Here is a 17,996-nt window from a genome sequence, read left to right as displayed (position 1 = left end):
AATAATTAGAAACAATATCTCTTCTAATTATTCGAATCAATATTACTGATAATGATTGATATTATGCTCTGATTTGGTGTGATTTGATTCCTGTAACGTGCTACTATAATGACCAATTCCTTCCTTATATTGTTCATTACAATTAAGGCTAGGATTGCATTGGTACTACAATTTACGGATATAAATACACAATTTGTCATATGAAAAGGGATTAGAATCGAAAAAAAAATTATCTATACTTCTCTAATTCTTTCTCATCACCACTCACACATACACCCCTGTTTTTTGTCTATCTTTTGAAAATAAAATAAAAACATATTGAAGAATGTAGAAAAAAAAAAGAAAAAAGAGTAGAAAAAGTAGTTGTAATGTAAAGTAAGAGAGTGAGATTGATAGAGAAGAAGAGGGATTGAAGAGTTTGGAAGGTACGTCACTCCTTTTTTTTATTTGTGAATTCACAATTTTTATTATATTTTGTTTTAATACCATATGTGTTTTTTTTACACATAACTTTGGCATTTTTTGTTAGAGACATTATTTTCTACTATTTACAAATATTTTACTCTAAAAATCATACACAAATATTTTTACTTACTTTTTTAGTGTATGTCCAGTCGTTCGCGTCGTGTTACACCTATTCTCAAATTTCTCTTTTCCAAATATAAATCAAATCTTTTCTCAAATCGGTTTTTTTTTTCATTTAGAACTATGTGGTTCTTGATTTTTCATTTTGAATGAAAATACATAGGAAGGAGGTACATCCTTGACGCGCTCAAATAAAATGAAAATATTTTTTTATTCTTTTTTAACCGTGTTTTATTATTTTGGGGGAAAATTAAATATTTTGAAAATCACATACTTTTGCATATTTAATTAAAGGTACTGTCTTAGGACGAGCGTTATGGGATGCTAATACCTTCCCCACGCGTAACCGATCCTTAGACACAAAATCTAGTTTTTTGCAGACCTTGTCTTATCTTTTTGGTTTTTTCGTAGTTTTCCAGAATAAACTATGGTGGTGACTTTAAACTCTATTTTTTCAAGTTTTATTTTCAGTTCATCGTCTTGTCGTGATTTTGGTTGCGACAAAAGAGTTGTAAGTTAGGAAGAAGGTTGAAGGTAGAATTAGCAATGTGGAGGGAAGAATTTAAGCCATGCCTTTAAAATTATTGCCTATACTATGATTAGGCAACACTTTTATATTCATGGACAAATTTAGTGTTTTCTAAAGCCAAAAATGTTGTAGTGACATAATGGAAACTCTAACTCCATTATTTGGATACATGTAATGAAATCAAATTCACTGGAAACTTGCACTTGTGGTGGCCTCTACTACTCTGCAGAGTCATTGCCAATGAATTTCTTCCTACCACACACACGGTCCATGATCATCTAATGTCATTATCTTGCTTTAGACTAGAATCTCTTACTCTTACCACATGAACCATTCTACTCTATGTAAGTCTAAATGATCACTTAGAGTGTCAAAATGTAACCTTACATACACTACATTACAACCAAAGTAATTTCTCCATGAAATTCCCTTATCTTCCATATGTTATCTTAGAATAAATCATATATCATGCAAAAAACCTCAACTCAAGTCTCAACATACCAACATCATTCTCACTTAGGCAACAAGGGCTCTCGCTTGAAACAAAAAAGGAAGTTCCAATGGCTTTCTCGCCTAAGTGAGAAGTTTGTCCCTTGGGTGACACCTTTTGTCGTGTGAATGACAACTCGAACAAAGAGCGAGGTACATCCTTGTCAGACCCAAAAATAAAAATGAAAACAATTTTGTTTCTTTTTTAATAATGTTTTCCTATTTTTTGGAAAAAAAAATAAATATTTTGAAAACCACATATCTTTCTGCACATTTAATTAAAGGTATAATTTTAGGACATACGTTGTAGGGTGCTAACACATTCACTATGTGTAACCATCTCCTCGACCCAAAATCTAATTTCATAGATCACATTTTATCGTTCCAGTATTTTTGTAGTTTTCCAAAACAAACTATGATGGCGTCAAACTTTGTTTTTAAACCTATGTTATTGCACCCACATAGGTTACATGCCAACTATGATAGACTCTTTCACAATTTAGAATGAAATCAAAAGGACCTTTGTAAGACCCTAGAAAATTAAATAAATAAATAAATATTTATTCAATATATATGCAATTGAAGGAATCTCTATAGCAATTGATGTGGAGAGTTATGAAAAGGAACAATACTAGCTCAAGTGGTTGAGAGTACTTGGTTATGTTAAGAGGACTTGGGTTCGAGTAGCTCAAGTGGTTGAGAATACTTGGTTATGTTGAGAGGACTTGGGTTCAAGTCTTATGTGTGTTAATTTAATTATTTAATTGTTTTCCATGTGTGCTTGATCGTGGAGTGTGATAATATAATCATAGATGTGTATGAATTAGCATGAAACATGTAATGGCTTGCTGGTTGTGCATATGCTCTTTGATGGTGTGGTTGAGAGTTTGAACTTGGCTAGCGCAAAATAGTCTTTACTTTTACGTTTGGATTATTTTGGTCACTTGGGACATGCTTAGAAAACCCTAACCGTCTTAGAAAGAAGCTAGAGGTACAGAGAAACCACCATGACAATGAAACTTGAATGGCCATTATTTATTTTATTAAATTTCATTTTTTTATTTTATTTCTACATCTCGTGGCTTTTGTGATGTTTTGGGGGCTTGATAAGTGTCAAGAGTAAGTAAATTTTCCATTTGAAATCGACATTTATCATGTATCAGTTGTGCTATTTGTGTGCAAAACAAACCTCTTTAGCTTAAGATACAAGATGAGATATTGAGAAATGTCATTTTAGAAATTATAATGATATTTTGTTGTTTTGCAGTAAAAATAGAAAACAATATCAAGTATGCAACTAAGCCACAATACTAGAGTTGAGCCATGGAAGTAGAAAAGACATGACAACATATTTGGACTTTTTGGTTGAGCACAAGAAATGGAGCTAAGCCTCGTGAGAAAATCCTCTTTGCAAGGAAACCTGGAGCCCAAATCCATGAGGCTGAGCAGCCAAGAAAACCCTTCCAAGAAGGAAAGGTCATGTGCTAAGCACCAAGACAAAGGGTTGAGCTGAGAAGGAAACCCACTTGTGAAGTAACCCTTGTAGCTGAGTACCAAAAGTTGGGCTGCGTACCAAAAGTTGGGCTAAGCACCGCCCAAAAATTCCTATAAATAAAGAGTTTGTGTCCTCATTTCAGGCATTGAGTGGAGGCTCCACAATGTAGTAGTAGGATAGAATAGGGTCTATGAGGCTCGAGAGAGAGAGAGGTGCTCTTAGTATAAATCTTATGTGTAGATGCTACTGGAATTGCATTGTAATATTCTATGAGTAGTTAAACTCCCTCTTGTCCAAGTTTGATGTAATCAATTTTGATTCTATTCACTTCTCCTTTCGTATTTATCTTTGCTTTCATTCAATTATTTGTGGTTTGATTTATGCTTAATGACGACTTCATCACTCATCTATTTAACTGGTTTAGATTGAGTTGGAAAATCGGTCTCAAACTGTGGTCCAATAAAATCATCATACATGTACTAGATGCTCCATGGCATACCAGAGTGGATGCTGAAGAAGAGAGTCTTGCACATTAAAGCAAGGACTCATTCTATCAGGAGTTGAGGAATCACATTGGGTTTGGAGTCCTTAAGTTCTAGTGTATCAAGGATGAACCTAGATCTACATGGAAAGAGTACTCCAGGACATTGAATGATTTGTATAGTAAGTAAACAAGATTGTAGTGGTGTAGTAGAAAAAGATGTGATGAAATCAATTCATAGCCCCTACTCCATTCAATCTATCTAATTACTACTATCTAATTTTACTTGCACTCTTTATCACAAATCAAAAAACTCAAAAATCAAACTATTAATATACTTGCTAAATCCCTGTGGATACGAAACTTGTTGATACTACTACGTACTAGTACACTTGCTAGAAAATAGTTGCTGAGAAGCAATCATCATGACTTTCCTTGAAACTATATGTATGTTAGTGTGAATTGTGATGTGATTTTGAGAGTAATCATTACAAGAAAATCATTGAATAACAATTAATTTCAGAAATAAAAAATAATTAGTCACTATAATGATTCATTTGAATACTAATAAATTAAAAATTATTGGTTTTTGAAATAATCTCTATTAAAAATTAAAAAAAAAATAATTATTTGATCTCTAGTATTAGCTATCAAATTTAGTTACTATCACTAGTGCAGTAAGGGCTTTTGGCCCCAGTTGTTTTTGATATTTTGCCCCGGTTCCAGAACCGAGGCATATTAGGGTGAGGCCAAAAGGGATGGCTTTTGGCCTCGGGTGTGAACCGAAGCCATAGAACTACTCTTCTACCTCGTTTCTACTGTGAACCGAAGCCATTGTGTCAACGGTGGCTCACCCGCGCAACGGTGGCTCTTCGAGGCATTCCCATTCGCCAACAAATCATCCTCTACAATCAACAACTTCTCTACGACGATCTAAACGTTCAGGGATGCTTCATCCATAACGGCTCGCGCATCATCGTCCAAATTCACGCCGATGCCCCATCTCCTGCAGCATCGTCGGAGCACGACTCTGATTTTTCCACCGGGCGCGACCTTAACTTGCCTCCAACGCCATCGTCGGAGCGCCACTCAGAATTCCCTCCGCCGCAACCTCAGGTGCGTGACCTAAACTTGCTTCCATCGCCACCTCTGTTGTGTGACTTAAACTTGATGCCATCGCCGGCACCTCCGCATGACCTAATCATGCCGGTATTGCCACCAGTGCGCGACTTAAGTTTCCCGCCATTACGAGCGCCGGTGCTTGACTTGAATTTGCTTCTGGCGGTTAGGTTGGCGAACTGGCACCCCATCCTGTCCCTCTGGTACCACACCAGCTTGCTCGTCACGTTCGCCACTTGCTCGCTCCACCGCAGCGGCTCAACGCCCACCGCCGCCCTCGCCTCATTGTGCGCCTCCAAGAAATCTCTCGTCGAGGTTCAGTTGTGGGAAGAGAGAGAGGAAGGAGTTGCAGATTCGCGGCGCGGGGAAGTAGAAGGGTTCGCGAAATTGAAACCCTAAATAAACTCTATGGCTTCGGTTCCTCTAACAACCAAAGCCATATACCCCTTTTTGGCACCGGGTCTTGTTGGACCGAGGCCAAACACCTAATGACTACTTCAGTTTTTTAAAAATGCAGACCTTTTTGGCTTCGGGTCTTGTTGGACCGAGGCCTATAGCACTCTTTGGCACTGGTTTTGCACGAATCGAGGCCTATAGCTGTCTTTGGCTTCGGGTATTAGCTGAACCGAGGCATAAAACTTGGCTGGAATTGCAAAAATGCCACCGCGCCATTATATACTTCGGTTCTTGGCCAACCGAGACATATAAAGCGAGGTAAAAAGGAAATTCTCACTAGTGTATAAAAAATTAGTGTTTAAATTAATCTCTAAATTAAATTAAAGACTAATTTAAACACTTATTATTCAATAATTAAAAATTAGTAATTAATATTAGAGATAATTTAGATTCTAAATTAGTACCTAATTTGCATGGTTACAAGATACAACAAACCTAACCAAATTAAAGCATAAGTGGTTGAGTTCAGTCATGCTTCTTGTCTGTCTAGTGAACTCGTATAAGAAAGATTATAAAATATATTTTGCAAAAAAAGTGAAAAGGGTATTAAAAGTTTGATGAGGTGGGGTTTGATGGGATGAAGGAAAGAATAAGCAATGCATTAGAAGAAATCCCAGTTTGAATTATGGAAGCAATGTTTTGTGGACCCACATCATCGTCTCAATTCATATATAAACCTTTCATGCATTTCCTCAAACACGCAACCTACCCTCAATTCCAACATGAAATCAGCCAATTGGGGATTATTGCTGCTGCTACTCTTCTTCACCACCTCTACTTCTTCAGCATGGTTCGGCACCAAACACAAAAGTTCCGCTGGAAGGTTTCGTTCCGATGAAGCCTCGTCTTCATCGTCATCGCCATCACCGTTCCTACTAAACCGTTTCCGTTCCGGTTCAGCCGTGGTGTTCCCTGTTCACGGCAATGTTTACCCTGTCGGGTACGTAAAAGGACATCTTCCTTTTCTCTCAATCTTCTCTTTCTCTTCTATATGCCTTTCTTTCTCCTCTCGTTTTCTTCATCCTTTTCCCTGCTTCCACCCTCTTTCTGTTCGCTTTATTTATTCTGGGAAAGATCACTCATTACGTTCAAACATCTCCTAATTATAATAATTAATTACCAATCAACATGAAACTATTATAGAGAATCTTTAATCTGATCCACATTCAAATAATAAAGTTTAAATGATTCATATATTATTTGACAAAGAGGAATGACTCATTATTTTTTTTCAAGCCCTTAATCAACCATTATCATCTCTCTTTTATTATCTTTCTTCCCATCAATCTATACTTCTAATACTTTATTTTTTCAGTAGGTTTCATTTAACATTTTGGAGGTTAATGAGTCAATTTTCTTCGATAAATTTAACTTAAAATAAGTATTTCAAATATAAACTCTCCAATTTACATGCAAGATTTATAATATTCATTTATTATTTAAGTTATTATTTTTTAAATGTAAATTTATTTTTAAATGTACTAAAAAAATTAAATTTAAATGTATTTTTTAGTGTCCATCTATCAAGTTTTGATTGGGTTCCTACAATTCTTTTCCTCTTTTTTTCATCCTTTTAAAATTTGCAAGAATTGTTTAGTCCTTATAAAATTTGCGAATTTTTGTTTTACCAATAAAATATATATTTTATTTTTTACTTTTCTCTTTCCTAAATTTTAAATTTGTATGTTCCTTCACCGTTGATTTTAAGGTATATAAATAATGAAAACTATTTTTTAACAATTAAATCTTGAGAATTACTTTTACAGATATCATTTCACTTTTATTTTTTATTTTTTTATTTTTTTATATTTTAAAATTACTTAAAAAATATCACCTTTAAGTTATAAAAAAAAGTTATAAAATTTAATTGTAAAAATATTATTATTCATAAATAATATTTATTTTATGGTCCTTACAGTTTTCTTTGGATATCACATTTTGATATTATCATCACACTGGTATGTATAGATAGGAATGGTAATTTGATATTTTTTTCACCGCGTCAGGCTAGGTAAAAAAATATAATCATTAAAAAAATTGAACCTAATGCACTTATTTATGATATAACCCACGAAGATTGAATCTGTGGTTGGTCACGTGAACCAACCAACCCCGAAAGGACAGTCGAAAAAATTCTCATTATAAAAATAAAGTTAAATTAAAACTATAATTCGTTATATTTTCTTAAATATAAAAGAAACTAAAATTAACTTGTTCTTTTAAAATAATTGTTTTAAAATTTTGGAACTAATATTTTTCAAATCTCATGTTAAGAAAATCATACATAAAGTGAGTTCAGACTAATACGACTATCACATCTAACAAATATAACATGTAGTGTCATATAATATTAAATCAAATACAAACTTTTATTAAGAGAAAGTAAATAAAAAAAACTACTCGAACCAAAATTAAAATTCATAAACTAAAAACATATTTAAATCTTTAAATATAAATCATACTAAGTTCATGAATGCCTAAATTAGTAAATGCGTGGAGTCCATTTCCGTTTTCCTTTGTCACATTCAAATATCATATTGCTCGGAAGCTTTTTTTTTCTTTAAACACATCTTGGAACATGTTCATACATGTGAAGTCACTGTAATTTCTTCAACATTCACAGGTTTTATAATGTCACTCTCAACATCGGGCAACCACCTAGGCCATATTTTCTTGATATTGACACAGGTAGCGACCTTACGTGGCTTCAATGTGATGCCCCTTGTTCCCGTTGCTCTCAGGTGAAGGGATTTATGAGTGTTCAGAAGCACCTAGCAAATTCATAATGTTTTGTTTTTCCTTGAACAAATGTCATGTCAAATGAGACTAGGCTCATGTTATCAAATAGATACACATGTAATGTTGATTTGTTTGATTACAATATCCTGCTAATACTACTCTCAAATATTGTTGCTTATTTTCAGACACCACATCCACTTTATAGGCCCAGCAATGACTTAGTGCCATGCAGGCATGCCCTTTGTGCATCCTTGCACCATAATGATAACTACGACTGTGAAGTTCCGCATCAATGTGACTACGAAGTTGAGTATGCTGATCATTATTCATCCCTTGGTGTACTTCTCCATGATGTCTACACTCTCAACTTTACAAATGGTGTCCAACTTAAAGTTCGTATGGCCCTTGGGTTAGTATCATATCTCAAACCAATTTTAGTTCCTTTGTTTACGCTCTAAATTTAATTCAGAATCTGAACTTTCCACAACAAAAACACTATTTTTGTATGATCCACTGTTTGCGTTGTGTTTTGCAGATGCGGATATGATCAGATTTTTCCAGATCCTTCTCATCACCCGTTGGATGGAATGCTTGGCCTTGGCAGGGGAAAAACTAGTTTGACATCACAGCTGAATAGTCAGGGTTTGGCGCGAAATGTGGTTGGTCACTGTTTGAGTGCACAGGGAGGAGGGTATATCTTCTTTGGAGAAGTTTATGATTCTTCTAGACTGACTTGGACTCCAATGTCATCCAGAGATTAGTAAGTAGATCTTCAAGTTCTATCCTAATGTTACATTCTCCTCATGTATACTCATCGTTTCTATTTTTTTTCTGAACACTGAGATCTCATTTCTTTGATCTGTCTCAGCAAACATTACTCAGCAGCAGGGGCAGCTGAACTCCTTTTCGGAGGGAAGAGGACCGGGGTTGGAAATCTTCATGCTATTTTTGACACTGGGAGTTCTTACACCTACTTCAACTCTAATGCTTACCAACTACTAATCTCTTGGGTAAGTTGAAAACATTCACTAACAATCCTTCTATTTCAAGCATTTTACAATGTTTGAGGCTTTTCAATGATCATATCATGTCAATTTCATCGTGCGAGATTTGAGTTGTCTGTAGAAGGACAAAGTAGAAATAAGTTATTTCTTTAATCAATCATACGAAAAAATATTGACATGTTATTTAACATGGATCTTTTTGTTTAATTTCCACATGAAGTTGAGGAAGGAATCAGGTGGAAAGCCCCTAAAAGAAGCACAGGGTGACCAAACTCTTCCTCTCTGTTGGCATGGCAAAAGACCTTTCAAAAGCATATATGAAGTGAGAAAATACTTCAAGCCAATCACGCTTAGTTTCAGCAGCAATGGCAGAAGTAAAGCTCAGTTCGAAATCCCTCCTGAAGGATATCTGATAATATCTGTGAGTCCCTCCTAGTGAATTCCTTCTAGATTGAATTTTTTAACGTAACAGACACATTTCATGTATGAATGGTAATAAATTTGTTGTGGCAGAATATGGGAAATGTTTGCTTGGGCATTCTAAACGGCTCTGAAGTAGGAATGGGCGATCTGAACCTAATAGGAGGTAGAAATGTTGTTATTATTTCTTTTTCTATTGATGCTGGTTCTGGATGATGGATATTATCACTTGTAGTTTACCGTTCATAGCAGTTAGCAAAACTCATAGCATGTTTGATTTTACATTTCATGAGATTTTCACATTTACCACTATACTAATAGTTGTAACTTTCACCTCTTAATATGATTTTTCACTTCATGACGAGTTTCCAAACACACCTAATGAACTCTTCATTATGAAATCCCTGGTCTGTTTATGCAGACATATCCATGTTAAACAAAGTGATGGTATTTGACAACGACAAGCAGTTGATCGGTTGGACATCGGCAGATTGTGATCGGGTTCCAAAATCCAGAGATGTCAGCATTTGAACATACCAGATACCTTCTCTTAATTACTCCTCTGTCATCGTGTCAAATAGTACCTATTGTCCTACTTTGTAGAACAAAGTCATTGTATAATATGAGAGTCAGATATGTGTTTAATATATTGGTACGTGATTCAGAGATCTAGCATTACTATAATTGCTTATAGAGATCTAGCGCGATTTATCGGACTGGTTACGTGTACTAAGTAACCACTCATAAAATTATATCACATTAGTTTGACTGCACATCTTTTGCCAGACCCCCCAGTTTAAACCCCAAGATAATATTTCTCTTGCGGTTGTTCATTCCGTTGGGAAAACATCCGTGGAAAGTAATTTTTCACGATTTTATCCAACTACCGAAAACGCATAACTTACTCCAGACAACGCCATAAAAGTTGTCACGGCTATTTAATCCTGTATTTTCAGATATATTCAAATTTGACTGTAGCAACATTATCAACAATTTATAAGTTCGTTAATTCCATAAACACTATCAACTTAGTATTAATATCATTGGCAGCTGTTTTGAGCCTTAATTTTTTCTGCAAGTTCTTTTATTATATAGCATCGTTTCTGTTCTGGCTATAAAGTTATTTACACTAGCATATTATATAGTCTGACGAAGTGTCAGATGTATACACTTTGAGACCAAGATAGATCGAGCAACTTTTCCATCCTTTGAATGGAAGAATTTTCATTCAGCTGTTTACTACGAATTGAAAAGTACAAGTTGTATATTACAAATATATGAAAAAATCATACTCCAATACCATGGAACAGGAATGTTCCAAGTTGAGTTCCTACAGCTACACATTAACCCTCCAATAACCTATGAATCGACACCTTGTTGAGATCATTCTGCTCCTAATCTCTTTTACACAGTACCCTTATTTCTGTTTTTCTTCACACCTAATCCAAATACCCATTTCAGCCGAGTTCACCATTCCCTGACCTCTCTAGAACAAAGAACAAAGAAGAAGAATAGTTACTACACGTGCAGCTCAGTTCGGTTCACAAACTAAGCCTGACTCCACATGTTGTGATAGTAGTCGTAGTTAGGTGAATGCAATCGCAAACCAATGCTGACTTTACAAAATAATAAAGATATTTTGGGGTAGGGGGGCCCCATGTAATGCACATGATGAAGCCCCCTTGTCCAAAAGGTTTCATTTTCACATCAACAGGGCTTCCATGAGCACGTCCTGCATTTGGTACTCAACACTCCCAAAAGGGTCATCCACCGAAAGGTTATTATTGTTGTCAAAGTAATTGTATTCAAAATCAAACGCGTTTTCTAGCTGTAGGCCTATGTCATTCCATTTCTGGTGGCTCTGCACCTCTCTCTCCCACCTCACGTCCGGCGAAACCACCTGCCCTGAACCGCTCGACTCAGTCTGCAACCTCTGCATCGAATCTGAACTCTCCGTAGACAATTGCTCATTCCTAAGCTTCTCAATCACAGGCTTCGTCTCGTGTTCAAAATTATAAACCACCCCAGTCTCCGATTTCGGTGCCCCCGTGTTGTATTTCTCAATCTTCCCTTTCTTGTTGTAAATTCGACACAACACCCAATCATCAAGCTGCACCATAACACCAAAATCAGAAACTTTTCAAACAAACCAAATCAAAACAACAAAAATAAAACAAAGCAAATCAAATCTAAACATACCCTCAGGTTGTTATTTTTCTTGGAGGCTGATCGGTCAACATTGGCCAGCCGATATTCGTGCATGATCCAATTGGTTTTCTCTCCTTTGGGGGCTTTTCCCGAGTAAAAAACCAGAGCTTTCTTTATCCCAAGCGCCTTCGGTTTTCCGATCGGTTTATCGGCGCCGGTGGCCTTCCAATACCCACTTCCGGCAGCCCGATTCGGCCGTGAGCCGTTGGGGTATTTGCGGTCCCGAGGAGAAAAAAAGTACCATTCTTTCTCGCCGTAAAATCCGATTTCTGCATGCAGAATATCATGATGAGTGAATTGAATGATAGAAATTGAAATTATACGAAAGGCAGATGAAATTAAACGGACCTGGAAGCTGCCATGGATCAAACTTGTACAAATCGACCTCTCTGATGATAGGAACAGCAATTGGTTGACCAGCGCATTTCCTACACAGATAGTGGTTCACCAATTCATCATCCGTGGGGTGAAACCTGAACCCTGGTGGCAACTCTAATTCACTCTTCATTTGCTTTTCCTCTCCTCGCTTATGTGTTGTAGCTGTTGTAGTAGTTGTTGTTGGCTCTGCTTTGCTTTGTTACTTGAAATGTATGAAAGAATAGAGTAGGTGGGTTTTATAATGCGACGGGATAAAAAGGAAGAGAGTGAGTTTGAACACGTGGGTTGGTGAGGTGGAGGGCAAATCTGTTTGACAAATTTAAAAGAAAATAAAGAAAACAATGTAATTTGTATGACAAGTTTCGCTCTACCTAGCTAGGACGCAGTCACAACGTGGCAGTGGATAAGTGTTTCGCTTTCTGGATGATTCTGTCATCGCTTACGTCAAATTTTGAGGCACTAGCCTTTATTTTCCAAAACGTGGGCTCTATAGTTATTAGCCACGGTTGAGTGTTTACGCTAAACGACAAAGGTTGTGTTTAGTCCAGTGTCCACACAACCAAATGTGTCGTGTTTCTTGCTCTGCCCAATTGCGTTGTGCCATGTTTCATATTCTGAATCTTAACCAAGGCACCCACGATGGATTTTGTACAGAAGCAGTGTAAATATGGAAGTTTCTTACTCAAATATGGCCACAATTTACGAGTTTAAGAGGAAGAAAAAACGGTGAATTTGTAGAAAGTACGTCTCTTTTCTGCAGCTAGATCATTGACGAAATGTATGGAAAGTCAAGTGTGGGAGTGCTGCTTTGTTCGAAATGTTTGTTTTATGTTCAAAAGCCAACTTGGAGGTTTTGCATTATGTTAACGCCCATATACTTCATTACATTCCATATATATATATATATATATATATATATATATATATATATATATATATATATATATATATATATATATATATATATATATATATATATATATATATATATATATAATTGATCAGGTAATTCTAAACATTAAGCTAAAAATTTATATATTTTTATGTAAATTGAAAATAACTTAATTATATAATCAAGTTATTCAATTTCAAGTTATGTTTTCAGACTTGCAATTCAAAAATACATACTTCTTAGTCACTTTTCTTATCAAGCCACTCTTAGATAGAATACATGAACAAATTTAACTGTAAAAATCATTGTTTACATCATATTCAATAATTGTTATCTTGAACAAATTTATTATTCTCAATCATTATTAATCAAAGGATGATATATATATACAAAATAGTTTTTTTTTTTGAGAAATAAAATTCACATATCATTTTCATTGATATATTTTTTTAGATAAATATTTTGTTCTTATATTTCTGTAATCAAAACTAAATTAATTTTTTTTAATTATATAATATTTTATATTATTATATAAATTTACAATTTAACTAACAAAAGATTTCCAGCACATTAATCCATCATGGTGATGGCAGACGACCTATAACCCTAATTCAACGCCCCGCTTACAAACAATACGTCAAAATAGTTTATTGGCGCAAACGTATGCAAATCATCGTCATCACCTACCTGCATTTTCCATCTGTAACACACCAATAACAACCACTGTTTCGTTCTTTTTTAGGTTCTTGTCCTCCAAGATATTGAACACACCCTTCGCCAACCACAAGAATAGTCTTCACACGTTTTCCTTTTCTTACTATTTCTATCACTGTCATCTACTCCATCACATTAAATATTCATTGAATCTTCGGTTCATGAATCACAACCCTTTCTTAATTATTTCTTAATTAGCATATATGTGACAGTGGCCTGTGATGCGAAAAATCAACATTGTGTTATGTTGGGTCCCATCACAGTTTAATTACTAATGCTGCATATTCAATACGTTTTATTTTTGTTAGGGGAATTAAAAAACATTTATTTTCTTGTCATCACAAATACCTATAACTATAAGACAGTGCATTTCTTTGGCAACTATATAATTGAGTTAGACTTATTTCAGCTGTCTTACTATGTTTAGCATAAAAAGAAGACCAATGTTGTGGCACTTACACCAAAGAAACAGGATGCATGCATGCAATGGTCAGAAACATTAGACAAATTATGAAAATGCTGCAACTTTTTCTTATGCTCACTTTGCGACAAATTTTTATGAAAAGTTTTTCCTATTAAAATGAATGGGAATATAGAAAAATAGAGGGTATTATAGGAGCGGGACGGGAACGGGTTTTACTATCTCATATTCAGTCCCCGTAAAAAATTTATCTTCATCTTTATATCCAAATTCAATGGGTATCAAACTTTTGTAGTCATACTCCTGCCCATTTTCTTACTGCTTCAATATTAATTTTAATTGATTTTTATAAAATAATCAAAAATTATGCTAAAGAAAACATAATATTATCAAATATTCAATATTAGGAAGATGTTGTTTCTTCAATATCAAATACTTTGAAATAAATTATAATTGTTTATATTTTATATTAGAATACCAAATAAAATTTCATGAGAACCAAAATATTTATTAAATTTGCAAACATTAATGAAACCTAGTTGATAAAATTTAAAAATACTTTTAAAAAAATATAAAAGAAAACAAATATTCAAATTAAAATATATTTTAAATGTTTATTTACTTTAATTTTTTAAATTCTAATGAATCTCTTTTCAGTAATAAAAGTTATAATACATTACTCGATCAAAATTATGCAAAAAACAAATAATAAACATAATAATAAAATTCTAACATAGATCTTGTATCTTTTGAACTCCAATCTATGTTGGATGGTGATAAAAAAATATTCATGACAATTGCATTAAATTTTATATTGTAGTAAATAAAAATTATTTATACAATTATAGTGAAAAAATTACAGTATGATTGATAATGAGTTAGAAAATAAAAAATAATTAGATAAAATATATCGAAATAGTATTCTACATGATGAAAATAAACAACAAATAAAAATATTAAAAAATTAACAAATATTTAGAAACAATTTGTGAGACTATTGAAAAAAATCGCACAAAGAAAAATTAATGTATAATTAAGGGTATGATAAGATGAAAAATATCTTAAAGATCTAAGAAAACTCTTCAAATATCAACATATATACTCAATGGTTGAGAAATAACAAAAATTATTTTAGCGAAACAAAAGAGTTATTCAAATAAAACAAAAATTAATAATAATAAGTAAAGAATTTATTTTTATATTACCTAGTAAATGAAAGGTTTGTGCTATTAAACACTTAAATTAAGAGTATTAAACATTCTCATGTGAAAAGAAAAATATACAATAAATAAAAATATTAAAAAATAATAGAAATATTCAAATTGAGACATAAAATTTTTTTAATTGACATACATCATTTTAACATAATTACATAAAAGTTATGATAAGATGAAAAATATAGTAGAGATGCGAATGAGTTTCAAAACAAACCAAGCAATTAGAAGAAATAAAAATAAAATATACTTATATATATATATATATATATCAATATATATATATATATATATATATATATATATATGAGGTTACTTAATTAATTGTGAATATTTTAATAATTTAAACGGGGATGGATATTATGGCGGGGATATGTACATTCACATACTCATCTCCATACCCAATTGAAAAAGTTAGGGATTTTCCGTACCCATACTCATACCTAGTCAATGGAGGAATTTTCCCGTCAAAACAGGAACGGATTCGAGCAATACCCACAGGGACAGGTTTATTTGTCATCTCGACTTGGGATGCTTTGAATTCCAGATACGGACATGATATATACGTGAATATAGAAATACAGTTAAATCGAAAAAACATAGGACACAGGGACACAACATATATATACATATTAGTTTCAAACTTTTAACTAATATATTGCCAACTAACACAAAAATGAATCTAATCTATTTATCTAATATCCAAAAAAGTGAAAAATAGTGATCATATATGATTTTTCTCTTATTTTTATAATCATAATAGAAACTTATGTGATAAGTTTACAAGTTTTTTGATTTTTTAGAAAATCATTGAATTTGTGATTATTAACATTGTGTTAGAGTCATGTCAAAATCATGTCAAAAACAAAAAAAAAATGTCTTTCAAATTGGACACTTTATTAATACATATGTCGTACGAGTATGTGTGTTCGATACGTGTTGAACACGAGATACGCCATATGTTAATATGGTGTGTCCCGACTTCATATGTGATGTGATGTGTAAGAGGAGTTAGAAAGTGGATTAAAAAATTCAGATTCAATCGAAGAAACGTAATGCATGACTTATGATGATGGTGTGTGTGTGGAAGATACCTGGATCTTTCCTTCATATTTATTTGGGGAGATATTATAAGATGATTAGGTATAAGATATTAAATGAATTATGATACATCACACCCTTTTTTTATTCCTCCACTCGTATCATTGTCCCTTTCTTTGCAATTTTCCCAACTTGCATCAAAACCTTTTGAAAATCCTTTGACTTCCACTTTTCTATTTTCCTCTTTTCTTCACAGCTCCAAGTTCTGCACATAATTAGATCATTCTTTATTAGGAAAAACTTAGATATCCGATGTTATAATATTTTGGATGTAAAATTTCACTTTATGATGTTTGGTAAATATTTTATTGCATTTTAATTCCAATTGTAACTGCACCAACTCTCACATTTCTATATCGAAATTTTGTTTCTCAAGATGATTTGGATTTGGTCTCTGCATACATAGGGTGATGACTAATTCTCTGGAGATGAAAAATGTATTAATAAGAAATTTAACTTTTTCTATGCAGAAGATTACACATAAATGCTTAATGAATATAACTCTCAAATTAAACTAAATTTACGAATTCAGATATTTTTACTGGTTTTTTTATTATTTTTATGTTGTGCCTTCAAAATATATTTGATAATAGATACTAATTTTAATGTTTTAAAATATATTTAAAAAAATTAAAGTACCATACTTCACTTTTAATATTCAGTTGAGGTAAAAAAAAAACAGTAGAAAATCGCACTCCTAAACTTACGAATTCAATAATTAAACTTTAATGATAGGTTTAAAGAATCAAAATTCACTGATTATTGTTATTATTATGAGTATGTATAAACTTTAACCAGTCTTGGTTCTTCCATTTAATAGTGGTATATTGATTGAGGGTGTTTGGAATGGGATATTTTGTCGTGTGGCAGTATAGGTTTTACTTGGGAAATAAGTAGTAAAACCTGTTTAGGAAATAGTCGAAATCAATTAAAAAAATAATTTGATAGGGACTAAAAGCAGTATAAAAAATGAAAAAGAAAAAAAAAATGTAGCTTGGTCCAAGTGAAATGAACATCGTTGTTTCCATTAATTTAATGTGGAACACTCACCACCCCTTCTCGGAACCTTCTTCATCCTTATTGCCAGTTGCCAACGATATTGACTTCAGCTTTGTCACTCTCATTTCTATGTCTCAAATGTAATTTCAGAAATAACATGGTAGAATTCGTAGATTGATAGTTTCACTTTTTATTTAATCTTCTTCGATTTACCAAAATTGTAAGTCATTTTTTCTTAATTTATATAATTATAGATATTAATCAATTATTTAAAGATCTAGAAAATATTAACGTTACTTAATAGTTTTTGAATATATATTACAAAAACAAAAACAAAAACAAAAAACAAATTGTTTTAATCGAAAAGATTTTGTTCTCTTTAGCTACCATACATGTTTTGTTGTTTTTTCTAAGCTTTTACCAGTTTCTTTTACAATTGAGTATATGATAAATTGTTGTTGGAGCTATCAAATAAATTTTGTTCTTTGTAAATAGTGAATAAAAATAGAAAGAGTTAAGCTAATCAAATCATATATTTCAATGAATCTTGTGCAAGAATTTCATTTAGAACAATAATTATAAAAATATGTAGAAAAGGGTTTAAAATGTATACAGTAAATGGGTTTAAGAAATAGTACAAGAAATAAAGAAATAAAAATAAAAGGATAGGTTGCTCATCCAGTTCTTCCATAATTATCAAATAATTATCATTCTCTTAATTTATAAATAGAAACATAAAATTAATTAAATAA

At 32.9% G+C, this 17,996-nt stretch overlaps 2 protein-coding genes across 2 annotated transcripts; one reads left to right on the top strand and one right to left on the bottom strand.

The window, feature by feature from the left end:
- The first annotated feature begins 5,845 nt into the window (after positions 1-5,845).
- On the top strand, positions 5,846-9,983 carry LOC114196183 (aspartic proteinase Asp1-like). The gene is made up of 8 exons (XM_028086743.2): positions 5,846-6,094; positions 7,778-7,895; positions 8,079-8,302; positions 8,429-8,653; positions 8,762-8,903; positions 9,118-9,318; positions 9,411-9,483; positions 9,739-9,983. The coding sequence occupies exons 1-8, from the start codon at positions 5,877-5,879 to the stop codon at positions 9,846-9,848; spliced, it is 1,311 nt and encodes a 436-aa protein (XP_027942544.1). The 5' UTR covers positions 5,846-5,876; the 3' UTR covers positions 9,849-9,983.
- A 520-nt stretch (positions 9,984-10,503) lies between these two features.
- Positions 10,504-12,144, bottom strand: LOC114196185 (NAC domain-containing protein 2-like). The gene is made up of 3 exons (XM_028086745.2): positions 11,874-12,144; positions 11,517-11,794; positions 10,504-11,427 (listed from the first exon to the last, which is right to left on the bottom strand). Exons 1-3 carry the CDS (start codon positions 12,031-12,033, stop codon positions 11,020-11,022), a joined length of 846 nt encoding a protein of 281 aa, XP_027942546.2. The 5' UTR covers positions 12,034-12,144; the 3' UTR covers positions 10,504-11,019.
- Positions 12,145-17,996: the final 5,852 nt, after the last annotated feature.

Source organism: Vigna unguiculata, chromosome 9 (genome assembly GCF_037176805.1).
Source record: "Vigna unguiculata cultivar grain cowpea cultivar isolate G323 ecotype 2 chromosome 9, ASM3717680v1, whole genome shotgun sequence".
NCBI lineage: Eukaryota > Viridiplantae > Streptophyta > Magnoliopsida > Fabales > Fabaceae > Vigna > Vigna unguiculata.
The sequence above is the reverse complement of the archived record's forward strand: the minus strand, read 5'-3'. Positions and strand labels throughout refer to the sequence as shown.